The sequence below is a fragment of the Seriola dumerili genome, unplaced genomic scaffold, assembly GCF_002260705.1.
Source record: "Seriola dumerili isolate Sdu_G_001 unplaced genomic scaffold, Sdu_1.0 BDQW01000138.1, whole genome shotgun sequence".
In the NCBI taxonomy this organism is placed as follows: domain Eukaryota; kingdom Metazoa; phylum Chordata; class Actinopteri; order Carangiformes; family Carangidae; genus Seriola; species Seriola dumerili.
The window spans coordinates 3569216-3587932 of NW_019174393.1; the positions used below are offsets into that span (position 1 = coordinate 3569216).

Below are 18717 nucleotides of genomic sequence, written 5' to 3' on the forward strand. Positions count from 1 at the left end.
TGGATCTATTGACTGACTGATTTTTTTTCTTTCAAGTAAATGTTTCACGGCACTGAGCAGCATAGCCCTTTAACTTTGTGCCATTTCAAAGTAAAATGCTAACGTCACTAAAGAGCTCTCGGGCCAGAAAAACGTTGCTCAAAATATTGAAAAGGTTGATACAGCTGCGAGTGAATCACTGAGGACTTCTTGCAGTCAGGCCTACCATTCATGTGGTCTATGGAAATGTTTGGCAAATAAAGCCTTTTTTGAGAATTTCAAAGCAAATGTATGAGAAACAAACTCTGGAATTGAATGACAGTTACTGCTGTGCATAGCCAGCTCTGTAGAGCGCGTTGTTCGAACGAATGAATAAAAACAATTTCAGCACAACATTGTTTTCATAAACACATAAGAAAACGTGTCGGAATGGATTCAGTTTTCATACGACATGCTCGACAAGAGACTCATAGGCAACACGACTCGTCAGCGACTCTAAACAAACGTCTGTTTTCTCACAGAGGCGATGTCGTCACTCTACCTGCGATCATCAGGGTGTCTGCGGAGGTTTGGGCGAAGGACACGAACCTTGACTCTCAAAGCTTGCCGCTCTTCCAGGCCACTGCAAGGTAAGACGTCACAAAATACAAAGCTTTATTTATAGAGGCCATCTGTTTTGGGGAACTAAAGCAGGTATTTCTCTAGTCCTGAGGACGCACTGTGATCATGGGCAAATAGGTTATTTTAGCCCAGCTAGGTCAGATCGCATGAGCAGCGTACGGCATCTAGGATGGTCAGTTATAAGCTTAATGTGAGGAGCAAAACCTGAAACACTGGCTATAGCAAAGCCTTTTCTTGCGCCTGGTAGTTACACAGAGAAGTGGGAATAATCCACGTTGGCGCTGTCCACCTGTACAATATATGTTCACCAGTGTAAAACTAAATACACAATCTCAGTCTCGAGACCTTAACACGTGATCCTGCACTGGTGTGTTCGCATTAGGGGACACGTCTCCTGCTCTTTTGTTGGTCAGGGCAACTGCTGCCTCTCAGACGATGCACCTGGAGTGTCATTTACTGTTACTTTCCCACAGCACAAAGCATCTCCAAGAATAGATCCAGAATAGTAGATCCAAGAATAAATCCGTAAGAGTAATAACAATAATAAACCAAGCTCATTTTTCAAATGTCACGTTGTTTTGAAGGAGCTACACAGGATGCTTTTTTTTATATTGCCTATGATCACAGTTTTTTCTTTTTTTACCAAAGCATAAAGTAGTTTTACCACTGAAAATGGGTAATCACCTGTATTTTCCTATTCGTCAGGTGGGGAGTGGGTGTGGCAAAAGAGGAAAAAACATTGATAACATGTAAAATATGAAATTACATTAACTGGAGTGAAACACTTAGCCTCTATCAAATAAAAGTGTGTAATATTGTCCCAGTTACACATGGTATCTTATTAGCTAGCAAATAAATCCACCAGTTTGTCCAAGAGTCGGCTATTTTTGCAGAAGTTTGCAACTTCTCTACGAGCAGAGGATCTCTGAGATGCTGAGTGGTTGATCTAGAAAAAGCTCCTGTGTGCATGTTGCCCAATCAAACCACTGTATGTCTGTATTTCTACATGTTAAACACACACATGCAACATGTCGAGTGAGACACTGTTGGAGCTGTTGGAGAGCGACTTTGATTCGCTGTTTCCTGCTCTGTATTCAACTCACACAGATGAAAAATTAATGTTGATCTTCTCATCTGACTTTGGACGAGACATCTCATAAATTTGCCAAAATCTCAAATTATCCCTTAACCCTGACTTTTAAGAAGGAGTAGATCGAATTAAAGTTCTTAATCCTGGATTTGTATGCCCCCATGTATCAGATTTGCTCTTTCTGCAAGTGAAGATGAGAATATTTCCAGAAACAGTAAGTCGAGAGAAAAATCAGCTGCCTTTTTACGTTGCAGGTCGTCCACGCTCCCTCAAAATGGTAAAAATATAAATGGAAAAACACTGTTTGCACTGTAAATTAAATTTGTACTATTTGATTTTCACCTCAATTTTTTCATTACATGCATTTATACATTTATTCATCTGATTATCAAGTGTTTTCTAACACCCAAAATAAAGACAGGTACATTGGTTTTCTTATTTTTAAAAAACCGAATCCACCGAAGGACCTTGTAATGTAATATGTAAAATGCATGTAATGTAATATACATAAAGGAAACGAGGGGAAAGTTCAAATAGACAGAGCTGATACTTTACACTATATAGTGGAGCGTCTTTTCTGGTCATTGTCACATTCAGGAGCTTGTAGAAAGCTCTGTAAATATGAGTTCTTTTGGAGACTGGGGGGGGGGGACAACAGAGTGAGGTGTAGAAGAAGACAACATGAATGTACCTCTCCCAGAGCATGCCAGTGTGTGATGGGCTTCCGTGGATAAGCCAACATTTCGTTCCAGTGATCTCGTCCAAGGCCCTCAGCATCTGGCCCGGCACGACACACACCAATCACCTCATTGTGTCCAACCCTGTTAGTAGCAAAACACACACGTTGGCACATAGTAACGCTTCTAGTAGACACACAAACGTAATGCCTGTACTGATAAATAGATAAATAGATAAATATTTCACCAGTTTTCGATTAAAAATAATGTAATGAAAAGAAGCTGGAAGATCGTCAAGGTCAAGTCTGAACCAATAAAAAACAAAAATAACAAACCCCTTATAAAAGAACTCTAATTAGTTGTGTTTGTCAGTTTCTGTGTCGAGAGCTCTTGTTGATCAAAGGTTAACTCCCAAAATCTTAAACCTTGTTTCCTGTTGATAGTTTACGGCAGAAAGAACGTAGTTAGTAAGACACATAAAACACAGACACATACGGAGGCAAGCTGGATGAATGAAGTAACTCTTTAACGAGACACAGGGAAAAAAACAAAACAAAACATGAGGCAAAGTAAAGACTTGAACCAGGAACAAAAGAGATAATCCAACGCAGGAGGTAAATCCACAGAGAACACGAGGGGAACAAACAGACGGAGTGATTGGGAACGAAGGGGAGACGTCTATAGACGGGGTAAAAAACAGGAAACGATAAGAGTCCAACGAGTCACTCAGAGGGGCAGATATATACTGCAGTGACTCACCGATCGTAATCCATCACCATGATGGACAAACTGACTTGTTCGACGTTCTCCGGGGGGATGTCGAAGATGATGGCCTCGTTGTACACTGGGTTTAGTGTGCTTTTCTTGGTTGTTGTTTTTCGCTTCTTCAACCGCCGTCCGTCACAGATCAGGTAAACCTTCACATATGGATCTGAGAGAGACACTCGCTGTCACATAAAGGTTCGTTCATTCGTACATATGTTCACACTGTAGTTCGATGGGATGATTTAAACAGAATCTAAGAACAGATGCTAAGGGAATGGCTGTTAAATGTGCAACACACCTGTCTGTCAGGTGTGCAGAATCCAAACCTTTTCCTTTAACGCTAGGAGCAGCACTATTCTGACAGAAGCTAATACTTGGGATAATTTGTTCTCAGTGAACTCCCTATGTCTCTTTCCCATTTCCATCCTAAGAGGCCACCTGCTGCCTCTTTTCAACTAAGTTTGATTTATGGCTCAGTTTGAGCTTTTGATGTCAGCCGCATCTTATTTGCCGTCGGGTTACCTGAAGAGCCTGTGATGTCCATGGCTTTGAGGTTTCTGCATTTGATGACTGTTAGGGTCATTCTCCCTGCTGTGGGGAGGTAGCACAACGAGTACATGATCTCTCCCAGGTCGACACTCTCCTGCAGGACAGAGGGAGACAACAGAATGCATTTCATCCATTTTTACATGCGTTGAACACGTTCTGTGAATCATAATACCAAAGCGGTAAATACAGGAGGCTGTATTTTATCAACTGGTGCTGAACATTTTCATTAGCACAGCATGGCAGGCATTTTGCTATTTATCTCTGTCATTGCATTACAGGCATGAAAACTTAACTATCAGGCATTAGTCAGCTCAGCTCAACTTGTTTTTGGCTTTATTTACGAGCTAGCTATTTTGCTAGCAAAGCGAGCGTTAGTGTCGCTACTACCATGTCTATTAAAACTATAAAGTACTCAGAGGTAACGAGCTTGTCCTAGTTTATGGAGGAAGATCATAAATAAACTAAACTTTTCTATTCAAGTGAAGAAGAAAACTTAATTTTCTTTAATTTTCTCAGCAGTTGAGCAAAGTTTTATCCAAAGACTTTGGTTTGTACTTGTGACATTTCATGTTATCGTCGTCTGTATAACTACAGTCATATATGAACGGTTGTTTTCCAGTCAAATCTGCATTGGACTGACCCACTTCTGCCCACAAACCAAAGCTTTTTTTACACATGCACACTTCAAGAACGATACATCCGACACCTTGATCTCGAGTACAAGTCTGCAAAGTAACTGAAGCCGCCCTCAGGTTTATCCACACAGGGGCAGTTAATCGCTGGCCTGCAGTTTGAGGAAGTAAATATAATCTTCATATTAGACCACACAAGCAAAGCCAATGAATGCCTTAAGAGATTTTCTGTTGACTAACTTCAGTCCTTAAAAACACATTTAACTCTCAACTGACGACACATTTCATTTGCATTAGGACTCGATCCTGTCCATGTCAATATTATATACACTCAGGTACTGATTAGCACGCATCAGGCTCATTGTGGTATTCTTTAATCTGCATTCAAAGATGCAGATTGTGGTGCATCATGGTGATAGACAGTGATGCGTTCACTGCCTTTCGCAGTAGTTCGGGATCAAAACAGTGGAAATGTTCAAAAATCCTTGAAAAGGTCCTGTGTGAAATCTATAAACAAGTTTTCAACATGAGGAAACATTATATCTTTGGTGGAGTGTGGCCCATTATATGCTCATAGCCTGAACTCTGGCTCGTGAGCATGTTAGCATACTGTAGCAGACTTCATCTTGCATGTACTGAGTGCAGACGGCGCAGCAGACTGTGACTTTGCATTATTATCTCTTTCCAACGCTTCAAGTCGGGGACCTAACGAGATAAACAGGCAAAAATCATTGATTCAGTCAACAATAGCAGCAATCTGTTGTTATTTTGTAAATTAACAGAATAACAATATAAACTTTGGATCCAAATTCCAAGTGCTTTTTAAGAAACAACCTAGTATAAAAACTCAGCCTTTGTCAGAGAAAACCAATAAATTAACCACCATCGAACTCAACTGAGGAAATAGAGATTCATATCTAGTCAGTTTGTATGCAAGACTGAATATACTGTAGTTCTTCTGCTGCTATTAATATATCTTAGAGGCTAATGTGAACCTGAAAACAATGGCTCAATGTTTATCACACTGAAAACATTCATAAATAAAGCTGAGGCTCTTGAGGAAACTGTGATAAGTGTTAATGTAGGAGTGAAACGCATTCTGGCCTAAATTATTTTAAGAGAGTTGTTAGGAGGACATACGATATGCATGGTGCTCACACTGTATACCCTGTTTGTTTAATTACTTTAGGAGTTAGTGTATATATTTAATGACTGGATCATTTTACTCTCTGTTGCTATATTTACGTCTGTAAAATACCCAGCAGTTTCTGGAAAGTGTGTGTGGGTGTTTGGCTGATGAAATGCATTTCCCAAAGCATTTGAATTATGCAATGTGTTCCACCTGCGATTTTTTTTTGTGGACCAGTGTTGATGAATTCTCTCAGGCTCCTAGAAATGACTCATTGCAATACTTGTGTTTGTTTAGACCTTTCCAAAAAAAACAAAAAAAAACAGAAGAAGTTCCCTTTCACTCTGTGTTTTCTCCTCAGTGATGAGACAGACGTTTGGTGCAACATGTCTTCAATGTCATGTCATGGCAACAGTGTGTTTGGTGTGAACGCCAACTCACCGTCGTCGCTGCGTGGATATCCTTCCACACCACCGCCTCCCTGGAAAGATCAGAGAGTTCAAAGAGGTTGTCCACCACCACCTCGCCAATCATATCGTGGCTGGTGAAGCGGTCAAAGTCGTAGACGCTGAAGTGTAGCTTGCGGTTGCAAAGCTCATCGTACACCACGGGGAAACAGAAGGTCTCGTCAAACATGGGGTTCAGATTCTTGCGGTGGACACGTGTCTGGAACTTCTTCTTCCTCTCTGGCAGCAAGTAGATCTTCACGTATGGGTCTGAGGTGCCCGTGAAGTCCTTGGCGGGCAGGTCTAAGGCCTTGAGGATTCTCACCACCAAAGCCTGCTCCTCGTAGTCGTAACGCAACGAGAAGCTCAGCTTCCCACAAGTCTCCACGGGCTCTTTGGCCTCGCCCTCCGAGTCCACAGACTTCTGCTTGTACAGTTCAGGTTTTATTCTTCCGATGCTCGCCGTAGAAGACTGGCGGAGAGGCACTGTGTCCATGCTGAAGTCAACACTGGTGACATTCATCTGACGAGGCAGGTGGCGCCGGAATGAATTGTGCCTGTTGAAAAGGGTAGAGGGCATCTGGTAAATGTCTCAAGTGTCAGTTTTATGCATGAGTGGCTTTGTGACGGTGGGCGCTAATGGTTTGTCAGGAGAGGGTACATCAGAAAAGCATGATGCATAATAATGTGGAGTTCATGGAACATGCTTTACATACTACAGTCTTGTAGAGTAGCTCAGAAAGGTTTTCAGTCCGTCTTTGATTTTCACATTGATTTGCACAAAAATCTAGTGCAGAACAACCACCTGATATTCACCTGACGTAGCTGTAGCTCCCACTATGGGTCAGTCTCAAGACAACACTTACCAGTGATGACTCTTTGAGGCATATCTTTCAGTTTGCTTGATGCATGTTGACAAGCAATAGCTTTAAATGCTAAAAATGACCTAGCCACATCACGTGATGCACATACATTGTCCTCTGAGCCTTGAAAAGTGGCTTATCTGAAAAATATTAAAGTGAAAGACTTTCATTTTTGTCACCACTGACCAAAGCTTTCCTTTTAAAAGAAAAAATCTCCAGCATTCAAACTTGAGCTCTTATAAAAAAAATAATAAATTACCTGAATGCTGCAAATTTCTGTAAGGTTGACATCTTTTGAGAAAAACCACGGTTGTGTTCGAACTGCCAATCTTGTCACCTAGCAACTGGCCCTCCTCCTTTCTGACAAGTAAGACAATCACGGCGATCTGACAGCCATGGCACAAATGATATAGCACAGGAAGCACAGCTTGGAAATTAAATAGTGCACTCAAGTATTGTAAACAGCTTAGAAGGCGGCACAAACCTCGAGGGGGGAAAAGGGAAAAATGACCTGAAATACAATGAAAACATACTGGACACTAACTAACATTAGCAGCAGCTCTTTGCTTTACTGCTCATGGTTTATAATTGTGTTGTCAACTTTTAACACACACACACAATCACACACACACATAAAATATACACAGACAGGTTAAACAAATTAAAGGTCCCATATTGTAGAAAGTGAGATGTATATGTTGTTTGATCATAAAGCAGGTCTTGGTTCTATATTAATAATGTGACAGTATCAAAGCGCTCAGTCCACAGAGGAATGTACACGGCCTGTATTCAGAAACTGAGCCTTAATACGAGCCGTTAGGACTTCAGTAACTTTGTGATGTCACAAGGAAACCAGCCATTCAAAACTCCACATGGTGTGGCAGTGACGGAAGAAGACTGCTCCTTCTCCTTCTCCCGGTAATTCATTCGCCATGATCCACTCCACTCCACAACAACTTTGTAATGTTGTGCAGTGGCCCTTCCCTCTGTGGGGACAAGTGGACCCAAACTATGGCAGCAAAATGCCGCCATAGTCATCAATTCCTGACCCTATTTACTGATGCTTTTCCCACAGATATAAATGCACATGTCACTTTAGTCACTGTGCTATTGAAACATGAGTCCGTTGAGCATCTTTGTGACTGAAGCTCCTGCCATCAGTGCTCCAACAATTAGCCTCCTCTTGCAATCTTGATACGAAATCAGAATCAGCTGGACCTGCTCAGCATTTTTAAACATGTGACAGAGCATGATGGGATGTTTTCTAACCATGCACTGAACCTGCGTGGAAGAATCTGTTTTTGTAACATTTCTCCAATCAATCAGTTTTTTCCTTTTAATTCGTCACACACACACACACACACACACACACACATACACACACAAACACAGTTGACTGCTATATGAACATGTCACCTTGGGCTCTAAGTAATTATGTTTTTCACTACTTTCTGACATTTTCTACCAAACGATTAATCGATAACGGAAATAATCTTAAATCGCAGCTCTACCGGGCTTCTCTACTTTACTGTTGTAGCGTCATTAAGCTATGAGACGTTACGTATTATTTGGGCTTCAGCTGAGACTAAGGTGTTTGTTTTTTTCCCCAGTCAAAAAGGAAATAATCGATAAAAAAAGAGTAGGTGGAGGGATTGAGAAAGTAGGCAATGCGATCTTTAACCTGGCCTTTCTGCATCCCTGGTGGGTGTGTAATTCATGAAGATGTTGGACTCAATATAATTTAATTAACGGGCCTAACGACAAACCAAAGCAACTGTCAATATCGGCTCCTTCTGAGAAACTGAGCGCAGCTGCCTGATGCGTCTCACCAGAAAACCAGTCTTCCACCATGACAGCTCCCACCCCACAGCACTGCTAATTATGGACGTTCTAGTTTAAACACAGTGCTGGAAAACAAAGAGGAGCAAGAGCTGATTGTTTAATTACTGTGGTTGCTTCCCGCCGTTACCATAGCAGCTTCACTCACACGTACAATTGATCATAGGGTTCGAACTGAAGCAGGGGGATTTGCTGATGAGCCTGCAGGAGGTGGGGTTTTTTTGTCTCTCTCTCTCTCTCTCTCTGGTTAGACAGTGAGACACAAAATTCAACATGTACAACAGCGTTTCAAGGTCACCAGCCAGTCCCTGATGCTCTACATGACATGTGCCAAACCACCTCGAGGACAGTGGCCACACTGTCACGAACTGACATTATGCAGGCATCAGTTTTGTTCCCTATTTTGCATGGAAGGGGGAAAACAAACCGAAGTGGGTTGAAAAATGCTGCCATTATTTACTGTAATTGTAAGCAGCGGATACTTGTCTGTCAGTGCTGTTGCATGACATTGTTATTATGTCCTCAGTGCAGGGGCAGACAGGGAGGGGTTGTGACTGCAGTGAGTTCATGTAGGGTACCTGGAGGAGGAGGTTGGTTCTGTGGTCTGCCTCTGGATCTTAGCCTGCTGGCTGAGCTTCTCCCTCAGGGCTGTTTGCACCTCGGCAGGGATGTCCGGAGACGTCTGGCTGATCTTCATGGCCGCCTCCAGGAGCTTGACGGAGCTCCGTCCGTTCACCTTCACTTCCAGCGGGTACTTCTTCTCCACCTCCGCCGCTTTACACTCGGTGATGGGCGGGGAGCTGGGTGGAGGTGCCTCGGGGAAACCCACATGGAGACCATTTTCAGCGTGGGCTGACAGAGCCTTGCTCCTCCAAATGGGCCAGCACAGCTTCCAAAAGACAAAGAGAGAGACTACCAACAGGGCGAGGCCACAGAAACCCACGACCACAGCAAGGAGACTAATAGAGATGTCTACATGTAACCATGGAGAGACCAATAGAGGAGGACAGAGAGGGAGACACATAAAGGAAAGGAGAAGCAAGCGAAGGACAAAATATGACAGACAAACATGCAAGGGAGAAAGAGAAAAAAGGAGAGAGAGCAAGCTGTAAGAAAGAGGGGGCAGCATATGCGCCTGTTTGATAAAGCAGGACAATATAAAGTCATATAAAACCACAGCATCAAGAGAAACACATGTTCACTGACTGAAGAGGGGAAAAAAAAACATTTGGTGCTCCCATCTGCTCCTGACATTTCATGTCCTTACTGATATTTAAAGGTAAAGTTTGCTCTGTGTATCAATGAGGCTTAATGCAGACTGTAACAGCAGGCTCCCACACATTAATTAAACTGACTCTGTATAAATTCACCAGATTGCAAAATGAAAAGAAAAAGGAGAGAAAAGGGAGAGAAAGAAAGAGGCAGATCATTTCTTCAGTCAGACTGCCACCTCAGTCTATTGTCCACCTGTTGCTGTTCCATCAGTCTGGACTGAGCTGCAGCAAGATGCGTAACAGGTGGAGGAACACTTTCGTAACAGTTCAACACGTACAAACACATTGAAGTGAGCAATGTAATAAAGTTTTAACAGGAGAGAGCGGAAGTGTAGGTTCGCGTTTTTTATCCAAACGCTGCATCTACTAATCTCTTTAATTGAGGGGAACAGAGGAAAGTCATTAATTTCAGGAATGAGGGAAATAAAATAAAGACTTTATTCCATTTACCTGCGTGTCCTTTACCTGGTATGTTGCTCTCCAGGGGAAATATATCCGAACATTTCTCCCGGTCTACGTGTCCCGTGAGACAAAGTTCCGTAACGATTTGGAGAGCCCTTTGGCACAAGGTGATGCTGTCCTCCGTCCGGACACTCATGTCTCTCCTGTTAAGCCATTGCACGCCGGAGGAGCCGGGAGGGCGGCGGTTCATTTGGGCACCTCTTTATGCGCCGCAGAGCGCAGCCTGTCCGCGGGAGACAGCAGGGAGGCGCGCTGCGTCCTGATCCATATCCAGCGCGCGGCGAGGAGCGACTGGCCGGACGCGCTGCCTGCGTTTGAATAACAGGCGGCGGGGTGCTGCAGTCCAACCCTCGCTGCGTCCAATAGCTGTGCGCATCAGTCTGCTAGTGAGTCCTGTTGGCTGGTGGCAGTAACGGGATTACTTTTTCTACTAATGACTACAGTGTTCCCCATGAGGGACTGGCGACCTGTCTGTGTCCCCGCCTTTCGCCCAACACACGCTGGCTTATAGGTTCCAGTCCTCCCAGCCCCCAGCAGGGGTTCGTCCCATGTGACCCTCAGTCACATGGGACAAAATAACTCATTATCTCCCTCATTCCCGCCTCCATCAGATGGAGTGTGATTTAACACACTGTACTCAAACTACTGTGGTGGAGTCACGTGACTGCAGTTGCTCCATATCATTGATGATGTGTCAAAAAGTAAGTTTTTTAAACGCGTCTATCGCACATAAAGCCTACCTTTTCTAACACTGTATATTTATATTTATATATATATATATATATAATCATACTTATGTACCTAGTTTTACATTATCTATAGTACATACTGTATAGCGCTATAGCTTTTGCACATATATTCACATGAATATTTGCACAGTTCATTTTAAAAGAACCATAACCTTTTGAATGTCATTTAATTTCTTATTTAATTTAACATAGGTGATCTGCAACTCATGCATTATTTATAAATGTTTTGTGGTCATTTGTTTATTAATATATATATATATATGTATGTGTGTATATATTTGTAGAGAGAAGAAAGAAAGTCCAATTGGCTTCCAAAGGAAAGATATCACGCCAACAGACAAAAATCCTAAATACTTTGATCTGCATTTGTTTATGGAAGACATCAATTAATTTCACTTTATTATCAACCACAGAACATAAAAATTCAAACATTAATACACGGACACAGAATCCAAAAAGTTCAAGGATTTTTTGTCATTGTAACGACAGAGGTGATATTGTTGCATCTGCTGCCGGAGCACAATCCTCGTCCAGCTTCTTTTCACTGAGTATTTCTATTATTCACACTCCATGCCAGAGGGGGGCACAAAACCGTAGCCAAGGGAAACTGGAAATCGCGGTGGGAAAGGAGAGAACAGCAACATCGGCGGTGAAAGTGTGACAAATACAGCTGAGGGTGATTCAGAATTTTGGAGCCATGGTTACGACACTGCACCTGTCCTGAAGGAATGATGTCAAGATGAATGAAAGAAAAACCCTTCTCACAATCCAAACTATTTAATCAAGGAATTCAACCAGTTTTTATTTTTTATTTTTTTAGACAATATTTCCACGCATGTTTTCTTATATTTGTCAAACTTTTTTGCGTATCTACTGAAATATCTCTACATCTACGAGATGGATTGCCACATTTTGTACCGACATGAATCCTGATCACTTTGTCGACGCTCTGACTTTTCCTCTTCCAACACCAGCTGGTTGACGTTTGTGATTTGGAGTGAAACGTCTCAACAACCAATTAAATGTATTAGAAAAGCCATTTAGTGCAGACAGTTCTGGTCTTTGTGATCTTTGGTGACCCCTGGAATCAGGACTGGAACTAAAGATCACTTTCCTTATTGATTGATCTTCTGATTATTAGCTAATATTGGAATATCTGACATATTCTTTAAAAAAAAAAAAAAAAGACTTACTTTATTATCAGAAATAGATTATTTTTCCATCAATAGATTACTCAACTGATACCAGTTTCAGCTCTACCAAGAATTTTCATCAAGCATCGCCATCAGGTTAAATCTACTATCTATATATTTAATTACCAATTTATATATTTGTTTATCTTTTAATGAGCGCTACAGCCTCACAGAGCTGCTAGCGTGTCCGTATGTTGGGAAACGAGATGATTTAAAGCTGCGCAGTTAAAGTCATCACTCCTGCCCACTCTAACGTGTATGTATGTATGTATGTAGAGATATTCATCCTCTGCTGAAAATCTTCCCACTTTCCCACAATGAAAGATTTGTCATGTTGTTGAGTAGCATGGCCAACGCTGTCTTGAGTCAGGGAGCCAAAACCAGAAAGCTGTTTGGCAGACCTCCAGGACGGGGAATTAAGCAGCAGAAGGGCAAAATAATCAACTGCTATACTGAATCGGAGTTGGCTAAGCAAGTCCCTGTTCACTACTGCCGTGCGATTGGTGTGAATCACCTATATGTGCAGCCAGCAGTTTGGCTTGTGAGGATTATAATGTAATCATTTAATTGGATGATGCTCTTTAGCGTGCTGAAGGACAATTAAAACATGCTCATCTGCTTGGAAGCCTCCGGTGGCATTTTGCAATCATGGGTGACTCCAGTATCAATACCAGGCCCCAAGCCAAGTATTGTATCAACCTTTTCGTCAAAACGCTTTTGTGCATTCAACACAACCGGTGCCTTTCTTGCCCCCAGAGTGTTTTATTTCCCGAGGCGGTTTATCCCCAGCCTCAAATCTTCTGACATGAGGGACGTGAATCCAGAAGGGGCTGTCTCCTAGACAGCGGTACATACTGCATATTGTCAGTAACCTGCCTGGGAGATTGCCTTTGCCTCTGAGTTAATGTCCTCCGTTCGTGGCTGGAGAAGCTTTGTGGAGAGAAAAAAAATAAGTAGAATATGTGCTGGCCGAGCCTGGGCCACTGGATAATCAACTCCACTTTAAAATGCAGTTTAATGGCAGTTATAGGTTACTAATTGGTACTCCGAAAGGAGGGAGAGCTGGATGATGAGAGGTTAGTGTGTGATTATGTTAATGCTAACGTGCAAGCACCAAGTAATCACTGGCCACATTGTCTGTATCGCCTCAAACACAGAAGCAAAAACAAAAAAAAATTTAGAGCACCAACTGCACCTTTTAGCAATGTGAAATTGCAGTTATCCCATCAGGACTGATTCACATTATAATCATGTCTGCATTGCAGTGTTGTTTGGTACAGACAAATTATGGAATGATTTTTAAGAAGAACACGATTGTTTACTCTCATCTTAGGACAAACAGCAGCAGCATACCTAAACTCGTACTTGCACCTAAAGGTTCCTTCCAGAACGACCTGAATGACTGTTGTGAGTGTTTTCTGATCAGGCACAGCTACGGTTAATATCTGCTCAGTTAAGGTCGGAGAAAGTCTGTGATTGTGGTTAAATGACGTTGATGTTGGCTGATTGTAGGAGACGTGACGACAACCGCAGCCTCCGAAGTCAAAGTGCTGTGCTTTGTGGGGAGAGGGGGAAGTCTGTGGGAGTTGACGCAGTTGCACATAGCAAATACTACTGATATTTGCAAGGTTTGCAATGTGTTATCTTCTGTTCTGTTTACCAGGGGAACTGACTTTTGCAAAGACTATGAAGTCAACGTCGCTAACCATAACTGGATGACATGAAGGACAAACTCGGTACCTGAATTTGAAGGTTTGCATTTCACCGTGAAAATGCTTTTCTATAGAAAAATTCAAAAACACACCTTATGAATGTATCTTCCAACTTTAATCACATCTACCGACTTTGTTCTGTATCCTACCGGCCGGCAACATCTCCACTCTCCATTTCTGTGCCTGAGCCTAACCAAACCTTAACTGCAGCTGTGTCTGTTCAGGAAAACAGGATTTTTTTCTGTAAGACTTTTGAAAGGCGCTAACAAACGTTGGCCTCCTGCCAACAGCGGCGTCTGATCACAAAAATGTCTCTTTCTGGAAGGAAATGAGATATTTTTGAGTCATGTGATTCGGACGACTCGTTGGGTTTTTTTTTTTTTTCCCCACAAGATGTGAACACCACCTGAGACCAAAGGCTTTTTGAAGCGTCAAAAACATCACACTACTTTGGTCTTTGCTACTTCGAGGACAGTTTTTTTTTCTGGTGAAGACAGTATCTCTAGAAGTTCTTGTACACAATCATAATGTTTATGATTTTACTGCAGTCAAAGATGGATTTCTAGGGATTATTTTGGGCTTGTGTGCAACTCTTTGGTCAGTACAATCATGAAATCCAAATTGATCCAACGTCATATATGGGCGTACTTCATGTCCCATGGATTATTACTTCCCTGAATCCTTAGTCTCTTGTATCATTTGTGGCCAGATGACTAATTAGATAAAGGCACTTGGACAATTTTAGTCCCCAGGAGACTAAAGTATCTTGCACAGATGTTCACAGAGATCATATGGATCCTGACTATACCACTGAGTTTCTATTCTTATGATTGATCAACGCTCTCTTGGTAAAATAATTTTCATTTTATCTCAACGCTTCAATCATGTTGTTTCAAATTTCTTACCTGTAAATCTAGTGGAGTTGAAATTTCATCAACAATATTCACATTTACGAAAGTGCAACAACTCTAGTTTCACGCTCACTCTGAGTGTTTGTCACATCTCACACTTTCCACACCAGTTGATACTAACCGGAAAATAAACGGGTGGAAAATGAGAGTTTAGGAAACAAATACGATCAAACATATGCATCGAAGATTTGGCTAAACGGAACAGACAAGATCTTTAACACGTTTTCATACAGCGACGCTGCCACTAGATAAAACTGTTTAGGAAAAGGTTATATCTCTATTTCTAAACTTCGGTTGCATTTCTTTCTTTTGGGTTGTGGGGAAGACGGAGTCTGAGAATGTCAAATGTCACGGGTAAATGTCAGCAGAGTGGCCACCAAGGCGGTCGTGTGAAAGTGTTTATATCTCCGACAGAGGGTACAAAATGTTCAGTTTCTTTTACTTACACAAGAGGGTAAACAGCAGGCGCACTGGAGTTATATCCAGCAGAGCGAATATAAGACGAAACACTCTTTGGCTCCGAGTATTAAAACATCAGCAGGAGGTTTTTTTTTTTTTTTGGCATTAACAAGCAAAGTTGCATCGAATTAAGAAGGAAGCTGTTTATCATCCTCGGTGTTATGATGTTGTTATCGTGAGATGAGATGTCTGTGAAGGCAGGCGGTAGGCGGCGGAGGAACCTTATGGCAACAGACATGCTTTAAGGACATGGTCTGTTACATTGGCTGACATTAAGGGAGCCAGGGAGGGAAAAAACGATTTAATCATTAACATTCATGAGCGGGAACATGGGTGGCTTCCAGCACGCTGTGCTACCGCCTAAAACAAAACACAGCCAGCACAACACTGAAATTACCGCCGTAATTGATTATTTTGGAGACAGTGAGAACATCATCAGAAATCTGAATGCATCAGCACAACTTGGGGAATAGAGCCAGTCCGCTGTGAATGTCAACCACACTGATTGTGGGAAAAGAAAAATCACAAAAAAAGAAAAAAAACACTAAACACAGTGTTTTGTCTCTCAGGAGCCGGGTAAGTTCTCCAGACCCGGCTCTCGTGGCTGATTTCAGCTTTTACCGGTTGTGTTAGAACGAAGGCGCGATGTGTGAAACTGGATCAATTTGTTACCAAACACTTTAATGACACCCTGGCTGCCCCCGTCGCACGCTCCTCAAAAAGACTGCTTTGTGTTAATTATTCTCACAACACTTGAAGCGGCTGAAGCTGGGATTTGTCGCCTGTGAGTGCCATTTGGCAGATTTAGAAGCTTCAGCAACATGACGGGGATTATTTTCTTATGTTTACACACCCCAGAGAGCGCCGGCGCCGTGCTCACTATATTTTCGAAATGAGAAGACCCTGAGCTCTTCGAACACAAAAAGCTGAAGTACTAAGTCTCAACTAACAGCGGAAGTAAATGAAAACGAAAATGAAAATATATAGATTTTCCTCCACAAGAAAATGACACCAAACGCTTTGTAATGCCGTGCACTTACTTTCAATCTCAAGTCTCAGTTCCTGCTTCAAGAAAATCATTATGAAAAGATTATTATTATTGGGGTTATAATGCAGTTTGAAGTGCAGACTGATCTGAGAAGTCATTACATTATCTCATAATCATGATGAAACTTTGATTCGTGGCTGTGATGGATTACACGTCTCATAGGAGTCTCATATTGTGCAGAAATTGCTTAACAAAATCCGAAACGCTTAGCTGTAATGTGAAGTACAAATGGGCTCAGACCCACCGGTGTTGTCTTTTAACAATACAATGCACAGGGAGCTTTTTCTCTGCATGTTTCCTGGCCTGTTTTAATAAAACATAAGTGATACGCAGTGTCTGTAGCTCAGGCCTTTAGCGCTCAACTGATGTCCTGTATGTGAGTCAACACACAAATTCAACAAAGGTGTTGCAGAAGAGAATGAAATACATTTAATACCCTCCTGTTAAAGAAAGAAAAAGTCTTATTTGCAGTTAACCTGTTAAAAAGGCATCTTCCATTCCCCTCGTGGTGCAGCTCTTGATTTAATCACAGATTTCCTAATGGCTCTGTGGTTTAATTAGGCCATTTAAAGGTTAACTGCCAGGTCTGCGCCCACATCCACAACGGTCAGACATCTCTCACCAGCGTGCTCCCCCTGCACCACTCCTCCTCTCAGCTCCACCTGTGCCTATGGAAACCAGATACGGTGCCAATTTTAACCGTGCATTTCTATATGAATAATGAGAGTTACCCAGCTTGCGTTCACGCCGTGTCGCCTTGCACGTCAATGCCCGCAGCCTCGTGTAGAGATACTCCTTCTCGTTCACCCCCTTTGTGGCAAATGCACAAACTATTTTTACTGAAACAATGAATTTTTAGAGTAAAAGCTCCTGTTTGCTTTTTATTTGATCATTCATTAATAAGACATTTCAAGCATGCAATTATGCAGCTTTGCATTTATGACAATAGTTAATACACACTGTGATGGTTTTATGCTGTTTTGCATCTTTTCCTTTTGCATATATTATTTTCTGTTGCTTTTATCTTTTTCCTCTGTAGTTTGAAATGAGTATAACTAAATAATCTTATTTAAATCAGATTATTCTTGTCTGTGGTTTCTATAGCATGTGTTTTTTCCTAACACCAGAATAACGGCTCAGCAGTTAAACTGAGGAATGACTGTGTCTGAGGTCTTTATCACACTTTTATTAACATTGATCAAACTGGCAGGTGTTATAGTGCTACATGATTTTGCTTGAGTGCCATTCCTATTATGTGTAGTTTTATTATCCTGTTCAAGTTTCCTGGGGACTCTTAGTCTTTTTTTTTTTTTTTTTAAGTCTGGCAAGTGGCATATAACATTTGTCTTTGCTGTATTGTATTTGTGAAGTATATTAATGATGAATTACATCACAGTTAGCATTTTATTTTTGGCCCCTTTAAGATTTTCCAGTTGATCCATGTTCCTCATAAATACTAAAAAGATGAAAAATAACAAACGCCATCTCCATGTGGTGCCAGAAATACTCGGCCTGTAAATTAGAACTAAACTTTATAGTGCCGCGGTCCATGATAAGCCCCGGTATGAATTAATAAGGAGCCAATCTTTCCCGCTCTTCATCTCTGTTTCACACTGGCGAGCACACATGCTCTCAGCACGGACGCACTCGGTAAAGCAGTGACTGATCACGCTGAGAGCGCCTCACTGGGATGTTCGGAACAATTACCTCTGCCTCGCTGCCACTCCGGACCCCTCAGGTGAAGTCATTATCTTAACCAGAGGCTGCTCACTACAGTCACAATTAATTCACATTAACAGCGGAGCCTGGGCCACCAGGGCCATCTGGATGCATGGCTCCAATTATACTCATTACTGGACAAGGCAAGGTCCTCGAAATTGTGACTTCTTGCGCAGAAGGTACAAAAGCAAAGAGCAGCTTCTGTGAGGCTGGAAAGGTAATGGTTGCTGAAGATTAATGGTAGGTGTATGGCTAGAACTGTGGTGATCCTGGAGTAATTTGCATCATTTGCTCCTTCAAAACCTCTTAAAACGAGACGTGAGGAGGGTGTGGGTGTCACCGAAATCCATCTTTCAGATGAAGAAGTTTAGAGAGGACTATTTTCTCTCATAACAGGAACATCTATATTGAATCCTTTTGGTTCTGACCCAAACCACTGACTTTATTCAACAATGCGGTCATTCATTTCCTAATGTTCAATTATTAATCAGCTGCACAGGAGCTCTGCCACTGACGGGCTCTGTTTCTCTCTCCTGCCTCTCGTGAAGATGAACCTCAAGCAGTGAATCCTGGAGAGGTTGTGACATCCGAACAGACGGA

At 42.0% G+C, this 18717-nt stretch overlaps 1 protein-coding gene across 3 annotated transcripts; it reads right to left on the minus strand.

Moving 5' to 3' along the window:
* Nucleotides 1–529: 529 nt before the first annotated feature.
* On the minus strand, nucleotides 530–10477 carry syt10 (synaptotagmin 10). 3 transcript variants are annotated; one of them, XM_022749624.1, is made up of 7 exons: nucleotides 10330–10477; nucleotides 9169–9562; nucleotides 5884–6445; nucleotides 3655–3775; nucleotides 3127–3298; nucleotides 2382–2511; nucleotides 530–601 (listed from the first exon to the last, which is right to left on the minus strand). In XM_022749624.1, exons 1-7 carry the CDS (start codon nucleotides 10460–10462, stop codon nucleotides 530–532), a joined length of 1584 nt encoding a protein of 527 aa, XP_022605345.1. In that variant the 5' UTR covers nucleotides 10463–10477. The 3 variants fall into 3 exon arrangements, with proteins under 3 accessions (XP_022605345.1, XP_022605343.1, XP_022605344.1); XM_022749622.1 differs by having other exon boundaries at nucleotides 9169–9576; nucleotides 10314–10477; XM_022749623.1 differs by having other exon boundaries at nucleotides 10315–10462.
* Between the last annotated feature and the right edge of the window lie 8240 nt (nucleotides 10478–18717).

Bases quoted from the DNA above. Each gene is read 5' to 3' on its own strand.
- syt10 (XM_022749622.1), bottom strand. From the start codon at position 10,462: ATGAGTGTCCGGACGGAGGACAGCATCACCTTGTGCCAAAGGGCTCTC. The intron at 9,577-10,313 runs TAAATGGAATAA...ATTGGTCTCTCC, and splicing joins CCAGGTAAAGGACACGCAGG to ATGGTTACATGTAGACATCT. The intron at 2,512-3,126 runs GTGAGTCACTGC...TGCTACTAACAG, and splicing joins ATGGTGATGGATTACGATCG to GGTTGGACACAATGAGGTGA.